Source organism: Nothoprocta perdicaria, unplaced genomic scaffold, assembly GCF_003342845.1.
Source record: "Nothoprocta perdicaria isolate Ctin4 unplaced genomic scaffold, notPer1 scaffold_97, whole genome shotgun sequence".
NCBI lineage: Eukaryota > Metazoa > Chordata > Aves > Tinamiformes > Tinamidae > Nothoprocta > Nothoprocta perdicaria.
In genome coordinates, this window is record NW_020456276.1 from 2,726,175 (window position 1) to 2,743,060 (window position 16,886).

At 62.7% G+C, this 16,886-nt stretch overlaps 1 protein-coding gene across 3 annotated transcripts in view; it reads right to left on the reverse strand.

Annotated features, from left to right (window-relative positions):
* Positions 1-1,871: 1,871 nt before the first annotated feature.
* TEAD3 (TEA domain transcription factor 3) overlaps positions 1,872-16,886 on the reverse strand; it is a 15,366-nt gene continuing 351 nt past the window's right edge. The window contains exons 2-14 of one of the 3 annotated variants that reach the window (XM_026053198.1): positions 10,367-10,621; positions 8,114-8,178; positions 6,548-6,610; positions 6,342-6,404; positions 4,455-4,466; positions 4,053-4,190; positions 3,864-3,907; positions 3,705-3,766; positions 3,453-3,586; positions 3,194-3,367; positions 2,934-3,074; positions 2,364-2,516; positions 1,872-2,020 (exon numbers count right to left, since the gene is read on the reverse strand). In XM_026053198.1, the coding sequence (XP_025908983.1) occupies positions 1,907-2,020; positions 2,364-2,516; positions 2,934-3,074; positions 3,194-3,367; positions 3,453-3,586; positions 3,705-3,766; positions 3,864-3,907; positions 4,053-4,190; positions 4,455-4,466; positions 6,342-6,404; positions 6,548-6,610; positions 8,114-8,178; positions 10,367-10,502 (1,299 nt within the window). In that variant the 5' untranslated portion in view covers positions 10,503-10,621 and the 3' untranslated portion in view covers positions 1,872-1,906. Of the gene's footprint in view, positions 2,021-2,363; positions 2,517-2,933; positions 3,075-3,193; positions 3,368-3,452; positions 3,587-3,704; positions 3,767-3,863; positions 3,908-4,052; positions 4,191-4,454; positions 4,467-6,341; positions 6,405-6,547; positions 6,611-8,113; positions 8,179-10,366; positions 10,622-16,886 lie in introns of those variants that run through there. The other 2 variants (XM_026053197.1, XM_026053196.1) reach the window with 2 other exon arrangements.

Below are 16,886 nucleotides of genomic sequence, written 5' to 3' on the forward strand. Positions count from 1 at the left end.
GGGGGGCACATGGGGAGAGGAAGGGGGGGCGGTGAGGAGGGAGCAGGGATGCAAAAGGAGGGTCCAAGGAGAGGGCTTGGGGACAAGGGAGGGCGACTTTCCCCTCTCCCTGGGGACAGGGCCACCGCCTGTAAATACAGTGGCTCCAGCTGCAGAAAGGAGGGAGGTTTCCATCGCCTCCATGCTTCTCGTTGAAATACGACGGAAAGCAGGAACCTCAGGACCATTTGAGCCAACCCACGAACAAATAATTTTAATGTTTTTTTCAGCAGACCGTAGTTTTCTCGGGAGCGCCACAGTCTCCTCACTTTGCAGTTGGACAGATACAGTAAACACAACAAATATATGATACAACCCATCACAGCTGGATTAAAAAAAAATACACAAAAAATATAATACATAAAAAAAATGRATTTTTTAACAATGTGGACTGACACAGCTCTAAAAATGGTGATCGTAACCCTGGAAAGCTTTACAAAGTCTTTAAAAAAATAAAACAGTACTTCATGTGAAATTCATAAATACACTGGAGGAGAACAGAGGGGGGGAGCTGAGAAAGGGTCTCCGGGATCCGGGCGCAATCCCATCCGTGCGAGCGGATGGGGATGCAGGATGGAGGGGGGCGCGCAGAGCAGTCCAGTTCCAGAGCACGTGGGTCCTCCCCGTGGCCGGCGCCGCTCCGGGGCCTGGATGGCGCACGGGGAGGTTGGAGCTTGAATTCCCAGGGGCTGAGAGCGGCGAGTGACAGGAAAGAAAGCAAAACAATAAAACAGAAATTTTAAAAAGCAACAGCAACAAGCAAACATGCTACGGAGGAGAAGCCGCCGCCGCTCGGCGATGCTGTGGGGACACGGTGCAGACGCAAAACCGCTCGGCAGCGGGACCAGCGAGCCTAGAGCCACTGCTAGGGCCATATATTAAAAACCTCTGCCTCTCTCCAACCTCTCTGTGACGTCCTTGCTGCCGTGGGTCCTCTCCGGCGGGAGAAATCCCRGCAAACGGAAAGGTCCAGCCTCAGCAAGCCCTGTGCCGCTTGCTCACCCGCTGCATCCCGCGCTGAGGGATGCTCTCCTGGGAGCAAAACGCAAGCCAGGAAAACAGCCAATGTGGAAAAAGCCAAAAAAAAAAAAAAAAAAAGGAAAAAAGGGAGGGGGTATAAAAGAAAAAAGGAGTATCTACAAACGCAATCCGGCATATCTCCCATCGTGGCTCCCACCTCCATCCACCCTGACAAGCTGCAGCAAGGGGGGCATCAGCCTATGAGACTTCCGTGAACACCCACACCCATCGCAGCACCCGACACAAGCCCCCGACCACCCAACGCGTCCTCTGCCTCCGGCTCGGCCGATCCCTCCGGAGCTTCAGCCACTTCCCACCTCTCTTGGGACTGGAACCAGCAAACTCCGCTCTCCCGCTTCTCCTGCCTCCCTAACTCAGCCTATTTCCAAAACGCACTAAAACACACTTGAATTTTCAAAAAGGGGGGGAAATCGACCCTTTTTCTTAAAAACAAAGCAGCTTGCGCCCATTGCCACCCCTCTGTCAACTTCTCCTTTTCTCTCTCTTTTTTCCAAGTTGGATATCGGTGCCGCAGGACGAGCCTCGGCATCCCGGCGGCATCCCAGCCTTCAGCAGCGTGCGGTCCTCCTTCCTCCACACAGATCCTTTGCCCTTCCTCTTCCCCATCTTCTTTTTTTTTTCTTTTTTTTTTAACTTATTAGAAAAAAAAAAAAGTACCTAAGTAGAAAACCTCTGTGATTGCAAATCAGTCTTTTTTTTTTTTTTTTTTTTTTTTTTTTTGGCTATTTGCTTGTCTTCCTCCTGGCTCCAAAGGACTTCGCACGCGGGCGGCTCTTCCTCACCCTCCTTCCCGTCGTGCCGTGCCTTGGCCGGGCCTGGGGGGCCCCTAGTCCTTGACCAACTTGTAGACGTGGTGCTGGGCGCCGTGCTCACTGGTGGAGACCTCGAAGACGAAGGCGATGCAGAGCAAGGTTTCCTGGGTATCCCTGTTCGTAACAACCTGCAACAGAGCGACGGAGCCCGCTTAGGAGAGGGTGGCACCAAGAGGTGACATTTGGGAACCAGGTGGCATCGCCCTGAGTGTGGTCAGCCTATTTGCACCATCAAAATGTGCCCTCTCTCCCAAAACACCCCGGGGTGGCCAAAGTGGGGAGGATCTTGACCTTGAGCCTTGAATGTGCCCCAAGCTCCTCCTGACCCTAGGGATGGTCCCCAAGGCTCTGTGCCAGCTTTGGTGACCTCTACCYGCCACATCTCAAGCCATACACGAGGATGGAGATGGCCTGTTACCCCAAATCGTGTCCTATCTGTGTCAACAGACGCAGGGGAAGGAGAGGAGGTACCTGCAGGATGGTGAAATTCTCCAGGACGCTGTTCATCATGTACTTCTCCGGGAGGTGCTTGAGTTTGTGGATGAAGTTGATCATGTACTCGCACATGGGAGAGCGGTGGATTCGGTAGACGAACCGGCCRTTCTCCAGACGCGCGTACTCTGTCTGTGAGGGACAGAGTGACACAGGTGACACAACCGCGCTGGGAACRGGGGACAGCGAAGGGCAGCGCAGCCTGGAAATACTGCAGGGAACATCTTGGAGACACTTTCTCTGCTCCACTTTTGGAGGTACCATGGTCCATGGAAGGCATCATGGGAGGGTTGAGGTTGGAAGGGACCTCTGGAAAACACCTAGTCCAACCCCTGTCTCAAACAGGGCCACCTAAGGCCACCTAAGGGTGTGTATGACACTGGGCGATGATAACTCCCAGCCACGTGATGCAGTGGCTCATCTATCTGCCTTAGCAGGTACCCAGGTGTCCATGGCTATACTTCCATTCTGGAGCTCTATCCTTCCCATGCCACCCAGCGAGCCGTGGGAGATCCCATTCCCACAACACTCCCAACGGGACAGACTTACCTCCACTTTCTCCACCACCTGCTTGCCGAAGGAGCACACCTTGGTGGACACCGTGATGGTCATGTTCTCTGCACTGCTGTACTGGCTGCTCACACCATAGAAAGTCCCCGGCCCGTCCTGGATGGTGCTGTTCAGATCCGCCTGGCGTGATGAGAAGCAGGGAAAAAGACCCTGTGGTGAGTGAGTGCACCAAGGAGTGCTCCCATGTCCCAGGGCAGGTGACACCGCCGCAGGGGGAAGAGCGCGGCCCAGGATCTCACCCAAAACTTGACAAGGAAGAAGGAGTTCTGGGGCCCACGCTCATAGAGCTCCTTAAGGCCGCCCTTCTTCTCGGGGAACTTGTCGTAGATCTGGCGGATGTCGACAGCCTCCAGGAGGGGGTCACTGTACGATGGGTTTGTCTGGCCGATGTGCACGAAGAGGTGTTTGCTGTACTGTAAGGGGTCGGGTGGTGGGCACGGGGGTCAGGGGGCCAGAGGAGCCCCGCGCTGGCGCGGGGGGCCCCGCGCGCCCACTCACCGTCTCGGCGTCCCGCGGCACCTCCATGAACGCCGAGTACTCGAGGAGCCGCAGCTTGGCCGAGGCGATGGTGCGGTCCTGCCAGACGGGCACGGCCGCGGCGGCTGGCGGGAGCGGAGCCAGGGGCTCGTAACCTGCCCGGGGAGCGGCCGTGAGGCGGGAAAACTCGCCTTTTCCCGGCATCCCGCCCCACGGTGCCCCACGTCCCATCCCAGCCGCCTCCCCGCCCCAGGCAGCGAGGGGACCACTTACTGGCTAGTGATGGAGGCATGGGTGGCTGGATGGGGTAAGCTGGCTGTGCAAATGGTTTAATGCTGGAAAAGAGAGCGCGGCGTTAGCAGGAGTCGGGCCCTTCCAGCCCTTCCCTGGGGCGAGGGACGGCCCGTGGCCGGGGGGACTCCAGGTACTCACTCCTGAGAGGGTCCAGGCTGTCCTGGGATCGGCCCGCTCCAAAACTAGGGGGGAAACAGGGAACAGAGTCAGGAATTTGCACAGAGCGCCCCAGTCCTTCCTCCACCCACACCTTCCTCCGGGAAACGTGGCTGCCCCCAGGCTCCAGCAGCCCCTGCCCGGGGGTCGCAGCCCTTCCCGTGTCCTTACCCTGGGCGCAGCAGAGAAGACAGCCTGAGGAAGAGGAGGAGGAGGGCTGAGCTTGTTCTGCAGGACGCTGGCCGAGACGATCTGCGCGGAGGACATGGAGGCCATGCTCTGCAGAGCCTTGTCCTTGGAGACCTGGTCCTGAGGACGGGACGGGCATGGAGGTTACCCCGGGACGGACAGATGGACCCACCCCGACACCCTGCTCCTCATCCCACGCCCCGGTGCAGCCCAGCTAGGGTAGCAGGACAGGCAGACCCCCCTGTCTGTCCCCGTGCTGGGCACAAAGCCCCCTGTCCCATGGGAATGAGGGCCCCTGCTCCAGGCCGGAGCCACCAGACTCCAGCGCAAGGCAGGAGGCAACAGGACAGGGCCTGGGGGGATGCAAGCACAAAGGTGACTTACCAAGTTCATGGCCTGTATGCAAAAGAAAGGAAAGGAAATGGTTAGAGCGTCAGGGGAGCGGCAGCACCCACATCCCCTCCGACACCCTTGAGTTGGGGCATGAACCCCGTCTCGACCTGGCTGCATCCTCGTGCCTGCAGCACCTGGCAAAGGCACCAGGACTGGAGCCACCCTAGCCTCTCCACTGTGCTTTGCCATATCCTTTAAAACCCTTCCCGCTCGCCAGGCCCTCTGCAATTCCCAATGGGGAGGTGGGAATAGCGCCGAAGGGGCCGTGCATCTCCATTGGCAATCGCCACCAGGAATATTTGCACCTCTCCTAAGCTGCCTCTGCATTTGTATGAGAAGTAGGACCAAAAAACGCTGCTTTCTACTTTCTTTTTGCCTTTGCTAATCGCACTGGGGCCGCTGGGGCATGGAGGTGGCCCGAGGCAGGGGCGTCCCCCAGCCGCCCCATACCCAGTGCCTGCCCGTACCAGCCTGCTTTTCCCTCCTAAGGAGCTCCAGGATGGATGGGCTCCATTTCTTTGCGCCCAGGGCGCAGCAGGACAGGGCATTTGCAAGATGGACCGCGTGAGCCTGCAGGGCGGGAGGATGGGCTGTCACGAGCCGGCACACGCCAGGAGCCCCGGCAGCTCCGCACGCAGGACTGCAGCTACAGCAACGAGAGGACACTCTGGAAAGGGAGTTTCAGCCCCACGGGGCCGGCTCCTCCATGACCGGCCTCCAAAGAGGGCTGCACATTTATGTCYAGGTCATGCTGCTCAGGGCAGCAGCTGCGGGATGTCCTGGGTGCTAAAACAGCCACCGCCGGCCTTGGTGCTTCTCAAACTGCTCCGTCTCTTTTGGGACTCATGGGGGGCTTCAGCTTTCCCGATATCCTGAGCACTGAGCTGCATCGCTCGTCATGCAAAAACGCTTCCCAGGCCCTAATCTGTCTGCTCCCGGTTACTCCTCGTCTGGACTGCGGCCACTTTTGCAGATACCCAGACCCACTGGAGCCTCCTGAACCCGTTTTGGGTGCCCTCTCCTGGCTTCTTGCAGAAAATCAGCCAGGAATGGCCCCTCCTGGCCCCCTTGGGCACCAGGACGGATCCCRGGACTCGCCCAACTTTGCAGCCTGAGCAAACCCTGCCAAAAAAGAATTTTTTTTAAGTGCTGGAAAAGGCAACTTTGTGGCTAAAATGACTTTTAGGGCTCCAGATTCCTCAGCCAGGTGACAGGATGCAGGTCCTGTCTGGAAGCCACCCTGATGCTCCTGGGTAGGATGGAGTCGGGAACATCGCAGGACGCAGAGGCTCCTTTGGAGATGTCTCCAAACCTGCCCTCCCATATCCCCCCCAGTCTTCCCTGACCCAAACTGGGCCCAGTGGAAAGCAGTTAGGGAAAGGTTAGTCCACATCCAGTTAAAAGAGGGAAGGACAGAAAGAGAAGCCAACCAGAGAAGAGAGGACGCTCCAGATCTTCCTTGCTCCGCGCTCTTGGCCCCTGGAACCACAGCCGGTCCTGCTCCGCTCACCCYGGATTTAGTGGGGGCTGCACCAGCCCCTTGGTGCCCAGGGCTACCCGGGCTTCTGGGTTGGACCCTGCTCCATGTTGGTCCTTCCACCTCCTGGGAGAAGACCAGGTAGGTCRGGAACCTCCCGTAGGACCCACAAGTGGCAGCAAGGGGGAGGTTAAACCCCCTAATTTAACAGGGCAGAGGGAAGGGGGCTGCCAGCTCCGCAGCATCCCCTGCAGGTGCCCACCCAGCTGGACAACATCTGGTTCCAGGAGCAGAGGGAGGGGGAAGAAAAGCCATCCGAAGGGCAAGAAAGAGAGAGCGGCACACCAGTGAGCTGAGCGTGTTAGTCGTCAGCGCGGCCAAGGCGGCGGGGGCGCGCGTACCTTCAGCTTGGATTGAATCTCGCGAGATTTCCGCCGGGCTAGAACCTGCAAGTGGCTAGAGACCTGCAGAGAGAAAAGCAGGAGGAGAGGGGGGAAACAGCAGAGCCGTCAACCAGAGGGGAAGAAGAGAGGAAGGAGAGCGGGGCTGCCCATGCTCATCGCCAAACCACCTGCCGCGGACACATGGGCTCGGGGCGCCAACGTACCTTGATGCCAACCTGGTACTCCCGCACCTTCTTCCGAGCTAGAACCTGTATGTGGCTGGACACCTAGAGCCCGCCAAGCCGTTCGGAAAGGAAAACACAGAGAGAATGAAGACGTGTCCCTGGGCCGGCCCGGGACGCGCGGCCCCGCGGGGGATGCTCGGGGCCCGGCCGGMGCTCCTGGAAACACTGCTGGAGCTAAAGGGAGAGAAAGGGATGGGGGGACCGGGCAGATCTGCGGGGGAGCCTCTGCTCCGTGGTCAGCATCTCCAGGGGGGTTGGAGAGRGGGCTGGCTCCGAGCCTGGCGAGGGCGCAACATCCCTCCAGCACCTGCTCCGGGCCCGCAGGTGCGGTGCTCCCAAGGAAGATACCGCCAAGGTGCTCTTTAATTGGGCAAGATGAGGTGGGAAAAGCGTGTGGAGGTTCCCCTTCCAGACCCTTCGAGGGACAGGGTGCTCGTAGAATGTGGCTGAATCCAGCCAGGTGAGAAGCCCGCGGTGCTCCCTGCATCCCTGCAGCCATCCCGAGGGGCCCTGCGCCCGCTGGGATGTGGGACCAGCACGGCACAAATCCTGCTCCCGTCCAGCACTGACTCAGCCTCATCCAGCCCCCAATGGGGCTTCCTGRGGCTCCGAGTAAAGCTCCACAGTTGGAATAACTCCGTGCTCGGCGCTGGCCCRATGCAAAGCCTGTGGGCAGAGCGGGTTGAGCCCGGCTCCAAGCCTCTCCAAATGCCTTCCCACTATCCCAGGTTAGGGGGCTGGAAGAAGTTGGGAAAAGACCCATTGCTCCCAAAGACAACAGTTGTGGGCAGCGAGATGCAGCCGCCCAGCAACATCCTCTCAGGAAAGGCACTGGTTTTCTAGGACGCATATCATGGCTCTGTCCGGCCGGGCATTTTTCCAAGCAGGAACAACRCAGAGTGGAGGGAAAAGCCACTGGAGGCGTCAGAAATGGGCAGGGCCCCTCCAGGGCTGTGGGGAACTGCCCCGTCCTGGTTCATCTCCAGCAGAGCAGCCAGAATGGGCACGACCCCCGGCCTTGATGGCAACAGTAGGACCCGCTTCCCGCATCCGTGCCCACGYCCCTTGATTCCAGGTTCTCAGCTGGAGCATGCGGCATAAAGCCGCTCTCCCTATCTGTCCTGGGAAGGAGCGGAGCTGGAAAAGAGCAGCCAGAGAAGCAGAGAAAGATGCAGCAGCCACTGATCCTGCTGAGTCGGAGACTTCAAGCCTGGCTCCATTATGGAAAGACAGAAAAACCCGCTCAATTTGAGGCCAAAACAGCTCAGATTCAGACCTGGGCACCACTGGCACCAAAGCCTCCGCGCGCAACGGGGGCGATCCCAAATTCCCAGTGGTGCTGGGAGCCAGTGCTGCTTTGCCGGGAATGCTGCTGGCTCCAGGACGCTGCCTGTGAGGAGGAGGAGGAGGAGGAGGGAGGGAGGAAGAGCAGAGCTTGCTGGCAGGATGGGACCCACAGGACACACAACGATGGCACGGACGGACGCATGGACGGGCTTTGATACCACCCCAGCCCCTGCCCAAGCAGCTGTCCCCGCTCCCTACCTGTTTTCTCGTCCGTGTCTTCCCCGTGCGCAGTTTGATGTACCGGGCGATCAGTTCATTGCGACCTGTGCGACAGGAGACGTYGTCACCGTCACCGTCAGCATCCCCGAGGGCGCAGGAGGCACCGGGCACTGGCTCAAGCTAAGGAGGGGCCGGAGGAAGCGGCACTGCCGGGAGATGGCGCTGCCAGGACAGCTGTCCGGCCGCAGGGGACAAGGCGACACGGCCAGAGGGGACAGGCCGGTGGCAGCGGGTCCCACGCCACGGGGGCACTTCTGGGGTGCGAGAAAGTGGCAGCCCTGTCCCAAGCAAAAGGCCTGGGGGTGTCCCCAAGTGCCAGCACCCAGAGACTCCCCCAAGGGCCAGGGCAGCCTGAAAGTGGGGACAAAAATCAAACCGCTCCTCAGCGCGCCCGGGCTCCGAGCGGGGGCTCGGGGCGCCCCGGCCCCCCGCCAGCGTTCGCAGCCGCGCTGCCCCTTCCAGCAGTATTTCCTACGGGCCTAATGGGAAGCAGAAGGGCTTTTGCGCCACATTTTACGGGCCAGCTGTGGCCAATCTAGGCTCCGACGTCAGAGCAGCTGGGAGCTTTCTTGTGCCGCCCCCCCCGCCGCTCGCCCCCCGCGCACGGGGGCGGCCAGGCACGCCACATTTATTTTAATGGACCAGATGGTCGCGGTTGGAACTTGTCGAAATGCCCTTGGAGCTGGATTCGCCTTTTTTTTTTTTTTTTTTAATAAAAATAAAAATAAAAAAATCTTAAAAAATAACCCTCGCCCCGCCGGCCCTGCCACCCCACTCCGGTGCAAGGGGCTTGGTGGCTGCCACCGCGCTGCCCCAGGCGGGATGGGCTGGTAGCGCCTAGGCTCCGGGCAGGAGCGGCAGCAAATCCGCGCGGATGCGTCCCGTGCTCCGTGCTCCCGCCCGCCGCGCGTCCGTAGCCACCGGGGCGCTGATTCACCGGGGGCTGTGGCACTGCCTGGGCGAGGGCACGGYCTCCTCCAAATTGCCACATTCCCCAAATTCCTCGGCCCTGACACGGCCGCGCGAACCAGTCGGACGGCTCCGATAAAAATAACCCGCGGGGCCGAGCGCGGCCCCACGGCCACCTGCTCAGGGGCGCGCAGCCCCCGCCGGCCGCACCCCCTGCCCGCCCGGCCGCCCGCCAAGCGCAGCCGCGCCAGCCAGGGGGCCAATTTTCCCTTCCCTTCCCATTCCCYTCCCATTCCTGCACAATGCGGTCAGGGGGGTTTTCTTATTTTTTCTGCAAGATGCATAGGGAATAAAACACCSGGATCTCCCCCAAAAGCCCCTCCTGGGATAAGTTTGGGTGCGGGGGTCCCAGGCGGCGCGACCTTTGCAAAGTCACCGCTTTGCGGCTGGCTCCGTTTGGGGGCTGCTGCCCTCCCYGGGCAACCAGAGTCCAGCTGGGAAGGAGCCCGGGAAGCCACTCTGGGCTTGGCCAGACCAGAGCAGCCTTTGGGAGATGCTGCTGGGAGATGAAAGGGGACGGAGAAGGGGGACGGATGGCGGGTGTTGGGGGGGAGGCTGCTGTCTCTTTAAGCAGCTGCCAGATGTCTCCGAAAGGCTGGAAAAACCGGTCTGCGCGCGGGGCGTGCTGAGCGCGGCCAGGCTCCCGGCGGCACTTCAGCTATTCCTGGAGAAATCCGAAAAATGTGCCCGTTTGGGAAGGCCCGCACGCGGCCGCCGTCCCGCACCAGGGGGTCCCAGCACACAGAGTGGCACCGGGAGTGCCCGGTGCAGGGATGGCGCCAACAGGGTGCCGGGAGCTCTCGCTCCCAGGGCAAAGTCCTGGTGGGATGAGCTGGTGGATTGTGTCCCCCTCCAATGTGTCCCTGGTTGGGGACAGTGTGGTCCTCTCCGAGGGTGCTGGGGGAGGATGGATGGAAGGGATGGGGACTCCTGGACCCTCTCTTGGCAACCCCATCCAGCGATTCCAGTGGGACTGTCTGGCACAGCATGACGGGGCCCTAAGCCTCCACCGGGATTTGGCACAGGAGGTGAGAGCCGGCATTCCCGTCCCTCCTCCAGCAGGCTCTTCCTGCCGGCTTGGAGCACAGGGCCGGCTTTGGGAGCAGGAGGCATCATTTCAGGCGCAGCCGCAGCCCGGACGCCGGGGACCCCGCGCTCCCGCTCCGACAGCACCACGAAAGCAGTCGGTCCAGCAGGATCAGGACAGGGAGGGATGCAGGGTGGGATGCGGGAAGGTCCTGCTCCGAGGACGCCGCCACTCACCGTACATCTTGCCCTCGTCCGAGAGGATGATTTTCCGGCGGCCGCAGGGCGGGTAAATGGCCAGCGCCTCCTGGAAGCTCTGCTCGATGTCGGGGCTCCAGACGCCCTCGGCGTCGTTGTCCAGACTCTTGTCCATGCTGTCCTGGCCATCTTCCCGCCCCTCTCCGGGGCTGCCGCTGGCGTTCCAGCTGTTGGACGCTATGGTGCTGGCTGCTCTGGGCTCCGAGCCCGAGCCCCCGACTGACACGCGACAACCTGCCGGCACAGGGACACAAGCGGGGACAGCGTCAGAGCCAACGGAGACGGGAGAAGCAGAGATCGGCAGGATGTGGTGCCCGGAAGGATGCGGCRCCCGGAGCATCCCGCTCATGCCTGTGTCCACCTAAAGACACCAAAGGGGCTTCTTGAAGCACCTAAATCTGCTTTTCCAGCCCCGAATCYATCTGGAAACCAGCCTCCAAGTGACCTGCCATCCAGGGCTACCAGCCCAACCCCGGGAAAACAGGAGCAGGACGCAGCCCAGCCCATACTGGGATAGGATACGGCCAGATTTGGTAGGATACATACAGCCCAGCCCAGACTTGGGTAGGATACAGCCAGAATTGAGTAAGATATAACCAGATTTAGATAAGATACAGCCAGATGTGGGTAGGATACAGCCAGATGTGGGGAGAATATATAGAGTCCAGCCCAGATTTGGGTAGGATATGGCAGAATTGGGGAAGAAAGAGCCAGATTCGGGTGTGATGCAGAGAGATGGGGTTAGGATACTGCCAGATTTGGGTAGGATAGAGCCAGATTTGGGTAGGACACAGCCCAGTCCAGACTTGGGCTGTCACAGGCCAGACTTGGCTTTGCCCAGGCACGCGGGACACTGACTATCCGCAATCCCGACACCAGCCCCTCCGGACCTGGGGAACGGCAGGGAAAGGCGACAGCCGAGCAGAGCTGAGCAGCTCTCGGCCGGGTCGCCTTAATGGGAACCAGGTGTCCAAAGGGCTCTGGCAGCCCCGGCACCGGGCGGACGCCTCYGGGACGGAGCCCCAGCAACGCTCCGAGGGGCCCGGATGCTCTGCCAGGGTCCCCGCTGTGCTCCACTCCCCCGTTCCCAGCCCCACTCCCCATTCCCAGCTCCGTTCCCTCTTCCCTGCTCCGCTCCCCGTTTCCGGCTCCACTCCCCAGTTCCGTTTTGCAACACGGCGTTTGGCGGCGAGCGGAGCGGTGGCTCCCTGCGCCCAGACGCTTCCCGGACAGACGGGGAGTGTACAAAGGTCTCCGGCACAGACATCTCCTTTTAAAGGAACTGCRGCTCCGCCGCTGCCGCCGCTGGGGTTTTTTGCTTTTTTCTTTTTTCTTTTTTTTTTTTTTTAAAAAAAAAGCACTTTCCCCACCCCGTGCCGCTCCGCGCGCTGCGGCTCCTCCGGCTCCCGCGCCGTGATGTCAGCCGCGGCGGCCCCTGCCCGCCTGCCCCCCTTCCCTTCCCATCCCTTCCCTTCCCTTCCCGGCCGGCTCTCCCCCCTCATGCCGAGCGCTGTGGCCAAATAAGGAGAACTGGATTGCAGGAGCAAGCCGGAGGGGAGGGATGGCGGCGGCGCGGTGCCGGCCGGAGCGCGCTGGAGCGCGCGGCCCCCCCAAAACACGAGGTTCTCCGGGAGCTGGCGCGAGCCGAGCGGGAGCGCACCGAGGTGTGAGGCCGAAACTCCTCCTTCGCCAAACCTGCTTTTTGGCGGGCCCGGCGCTSCGGCTTCCTGCGGGGAGGGTGTCCCGGCGGCACGGCCGCCTTTGACGTAAAGCGCGGGCCCCGGCGGCCGCGCTCCACCCTGCCCGGCCCGAGCAATTAGGAAACCAGCAGGGCCGGACCGGCTCCGGAGGTACCGGCCTGTCCAACCTGCTCCGGGCAGGGAGGGGAGCAGCCGTGCTGGAAAACAGGCCATCCCGCCCTGCTGCTGCCCGCGGCCGGGCSCCACACCAGCGGGGGGTCTCCTGCCACCCAGAGCCCTTCTCCGTGTTGTCCTTGTCCTTCGCTCCTGCATCCCATGGAAGATGCTCCTGGGAAAAGCTTGGAGGCCTCCCTGTGCTCCCAGGGGTGCTGCCTTGCAAAGAGCGGATCTGAGGGGAGCGAGAACCCCAAAATAAAACCAGGCACACCCCTTCCTTGTGCAAATCGCAGGGCTTTGCACAGGGCTGGAAAGGCAGGGAAAGGAGGGAAGSGGGCTGTGCCTGAGGGTCCCCACTGCAGTGGGAGGGAAGGAAAAGCACTGGGAATTGCCCTGCTGCAGTTCTGGCTGGCTCTGGCACACAGCTCCGGGGTGAAACGCGGGGCAGAGCCTGGCTCCGTTTGCCCACATTTGCTGCCAGTGTCCCAGGTCCGGCCAGACCCCGGAGCTGGGGCTGGACATGGGTGGCATCTGCAGGAGCATCGTCTGCATCCACGTCACCAGCTGGGGCTGCAAGAGGAGGGCTGGAAGGGGCCTGGAGAAGCAGGAACCCYGGGGCAGAACCTCCCGGGAGCACAAGGCCCGGCCTGCCCGGAGCGGCTCCCTGCGASGAAGCAGAGGAGGAGGAGGAGGAGGAGGGTGGTAGGGGTGAACTGGCCCCGCTTCCCCCGCCCGGAGCCGCTGGCGAAAGGATAAAAGTTCAGGGACAAGCCCGGGCAGGACGGGCGCCCGCACGGGCCGCAGCGCCGCCAGCGGCCCGGCCGCCCCTCCTGCCGCGCGGGGGACACTCGGGGCCCCGTCCTGCCCCGCGGCGGCGCCCCGGGAAGCACCAACCCGGCGCCGCCACCGCTCCGTGCTCGCTCCGGAGACGGGAGCGTGTGGGAAGCCGCAGGAGGCCCCAGCATGGAGCGAGCGAGCGGAAGCTCTCCCGGCATGTGGGGATGCTCGGGAAGGGGCGCCCGGTCCCGATGCACGGGATGACCCGGGAGGACAGCGACACAGGGGCCTCCCTGCCCATCCCTGCAAGCACCCCGTGCTCCCACAGCGGCCTCGCGCACTAACCCCATCCTCCCCGCGTGGCCATGGGCTGGAGCCCCCCAACGCGCCGGGCACCGCTCCCGCTGGCGGCGCTTCAGGAAGGCTCCGAGCCCTCCGGCCCGCGAGGGGCTGTGCCAGCCCCGCGAGCCCCGTGTGCAGGGAGGCCCCGGCGCTCAGCCCAGCACCGGCTGCCGCAGCGCGCCGACGAGCTGTCGGCCCGGCTCATTCCCCTTCCTCTATCGCTTCCTGGCCCTTCCGGCTTGGCGCGGAGCTCAGGAAGCAATCGGAGCGGGGAAACCACAGGGGGCCACGTGGCCGCATCCCACCAGAGAGAGGCCGCTGCCACCCGCGTCCGCACACACCACCCAGCCCTGGGCGCCCCGAGGCCCCTCGGGAGCATCCACGAGCATCCGTGCTGGCTCTATCCCGATGGATGCTCAGAGCGGGGCTGCTGGGACACCACTCAGTCTGCATGGATGCAGGAACCTGGAAAATATTGGATACACTGGAGGGACGCCCATGCTCACAAGCAAAGCATGCACTCTGGGCACCCGCAGAGCCTGACTGTGTCCAGGGAAGGAGCAGGATCTTGCGCTCAACTTTGGGCCCAGCAATGACCGGGACAGATAGATGGACACTTGGAGCCAACCTTGCTCCCGGTCCCGCTTCCCGCTTTCCCTCCCGCCCTGTCCCGGTCTTCCAGTGCGTGGCGCAGATGGAGAAAAGCTTTGACAGCCGCAATTGCTCTGTTGTGAAACGCGGCAGCTGCCAACAAGCAGCCCCGAGTCACTGGCCAGGGACCCGCACGCGCGGCCACGTGCCGAGGGTCACACTGCGCCGGGGCACTCCGTGGCGAAGCCCAAGCGCCCCCGTGCCCTGGAATCATCCCACAGCTCTTCCTGCAGGAAGAGGAGGAGGAGGAGGAGAAGGAAGGCCAAGCGTGTTTCACGCCCGCCCCCGGCCGCCTCCACCCCCATGAAACCCAGCGCTGCGGAAGCGGCTGCGCCCGCTGCTCCCAGGGCACCCGCTCCCTTCCCGGTGCCGCGGGACGGATAGACATGGGACCCCCTTCCCAGACCCTCCCGGGAGCCGCTCCTTTCTTGGGAGAGCCCTYCCAAGATGGGGGCATTCTGCACGAGCACAAGTTTGCAGCTGTGCCCTTTCCTTCCTCAGTGCCGCGGCTGCCAGAGCGGGAGCTCTCACGGCACGGTGGGAAACGCGGAGTGCCCGGCGCTGCCTTCCACCCTGCGCGCTCCCAGGGCCGGGCTGGCATGAGCACGTGGCCCATCCTCCACTTGCTCCCGCTCTCCACACTTTGAACATCTTCTGGAGAGAAGTTCGTGGCTATTGGGAACAGCTGGATCTAATTTTTGATGAGGAGGAGACAGTGGCAGAGACAGAGCGAGGCCGGGCGAGGAGCCCTGAGCCTCAGTTTCCCCAAAAATGGAGTGGGGCCACATGGAGAGCACTGGCCGGGATCACAGGCAGCATGGAGCAGGACAGCATTTCCAAAGCTGGGCACGGCCCCCGTAACACGGATATTGCCCTTGCTGGGCTCCCCAAACGGGCCCTGCTCCCAGTCGGTGCCCATTGCACGGCAGATCCGGGGTATTGATCCCGGCGCTCCCTCTCAAGCCCGTTTGGGAYGGCGAGCGCTCCTGCTGCCGCTCGCTTCCTGCTCGGCTCTGCCCCGCTCCTAAAATTAGATCCAGCTCTGCCGTCCCGTCGCCGTCCCCCCCGCCAAGACGAGGGGAGCTCTGCCAACACATGCTCCGGCTTTGTATCCATTTTCCCGCAGGCCGGAGGCGAGGGGGAAGGGGATCCTGCCACCTCCCCCGGCGCTCGCGGCCCCGGCCACCTGCGAGCAGCCCGCTGCAGCGGCTCTTAGGGGGCTGCAGCGCGGGAGCCGCCTCGGCTGCCTGCGGCTCCGCGGGGGCCGCCCGCCGAGCGCCACCGCCTTGGCCTGGGCGGCTGAGGCCTGGCGCTGCTCRTGACGCAGCCAGCGCTGGGAAGGAGCCGGAGCGGAGGCCGCTGGGATGCTCCAGTCACGGCTTTCCCTTCCACAGGGCCAGGGCACTGACACCAGGGGCTCGGGGGACACGAGCGCCTTTGACGGCCGAGCATCCTTGGCCGCATCGGAGCTCCGCGGCACCGCGCGGCGCCACGGGCCAAGCGGCTGCGCCTGGCCGCGCTCCTCGGCCGGCGGCACCCGCCCAGGCCCTTTCACAAGAGCACACGTGACGGTGGCATCACCGCCCCCGCGCAGGTGCCGCGGCCCCAGTCCGGCCCGGGCGCCCGCTCCAAGCGGCRCCTCTCCTGGGCGCAGAGCTCGGCGCCGTGTCAAAACATACAGCAAAGMGGCGGTAAAAATACAGGTTCCTGCAGTTCGTCAGCTTCTGGGAGCCGTCGTGCCCATGCGGTGGCCGGGCAGGAGGATCCCAAGCCGGAACRCTCTGGAGGCCCTGGCGCGTGGCCTTCTCCGATATTCCCAAGAAGGCAGGAGAAGGGAGGGAGGAAGGAGGTCAGGAAACCTGAGGTCCAGCCGAGCTCCGGTTTTAAGGTCTCTGTCCCAAAACCAGTGGCTGCTTCCACCTCGCTGGCCACATCCAAGGGCGCCTTGCGCAACGCAGCTGCCCGGGCTGCTCCAAAGGGTTATTTTTGCTGGAAAAGCCAGGCTGGTGCCAGCGGCGGAAGGAGCGTGGGCCGGGAGCTGTCCGTGCGTCTGTCCGTCCGTCTGTCCGTCCGTGCCACCCCGCGAGGCCAGGAACAGCGGGTCCACGAAGGCCTCCGGGAGCCCCTTTTCCCGGRCAGGCGGGAGGGGGGCGCCGGGAAGCGAAATCCCTGACTCACGTCCCGGTAAAGCGATAGCCGGGCAGGAAGGAGGCCGGAGCCCAAAATACCCCGTCGCGCCTGACACCAGGAGATTAGCGCCCGGGCCTGGGGCGGCCCGTGCCCCTCGGCACCCGCTCCGGCAACGGCTTCGCCCGCGCCCAGACTTCTACCTTCCTTCCGCAACGGCAAAACAACAACAACAAAAAAACCCCAGCGCCACAACAACAACCCCGGCGAGGAGGCTGCAAAACTTAAATAATAATAATAATAATAATGGGTGACGCACGGCGCAAAATTACCCAGGTAATTGCCGCGGGGCCGGCGATGCGCCCCCGTGATGGGGCGTTCTGGGTACAGTCAGCACGGGGTGACGCCGCACGCGCCGGTGACGTGCGAGGCGCCCGGCTGGCTCCGGCGCCCCGGCCCAACGGCCGTCCACGCGGGGCTGCGGCCGCTGTCGCGCGCCGGCCGGAGCAGCCAAGGCGCCTTTACGTAAGGTGTGGGGACAGGCGCGGGGCGCAGCCACCGCACCAGGCCCCTTTGTCACCCCCGCGGATACACAGCATGTTGGATAGGGATCTATAGGTAGGAATATATACATTGTGATACGTATACAGGCGCTCCGGGAGAAGGCCGCGGCGGCGAGCCCCGGCCGCGGGTTGAACTTGGAAAACTTGGGAGCGGACGAGGAGGAGGAGGAGGCGGAGCGCCCC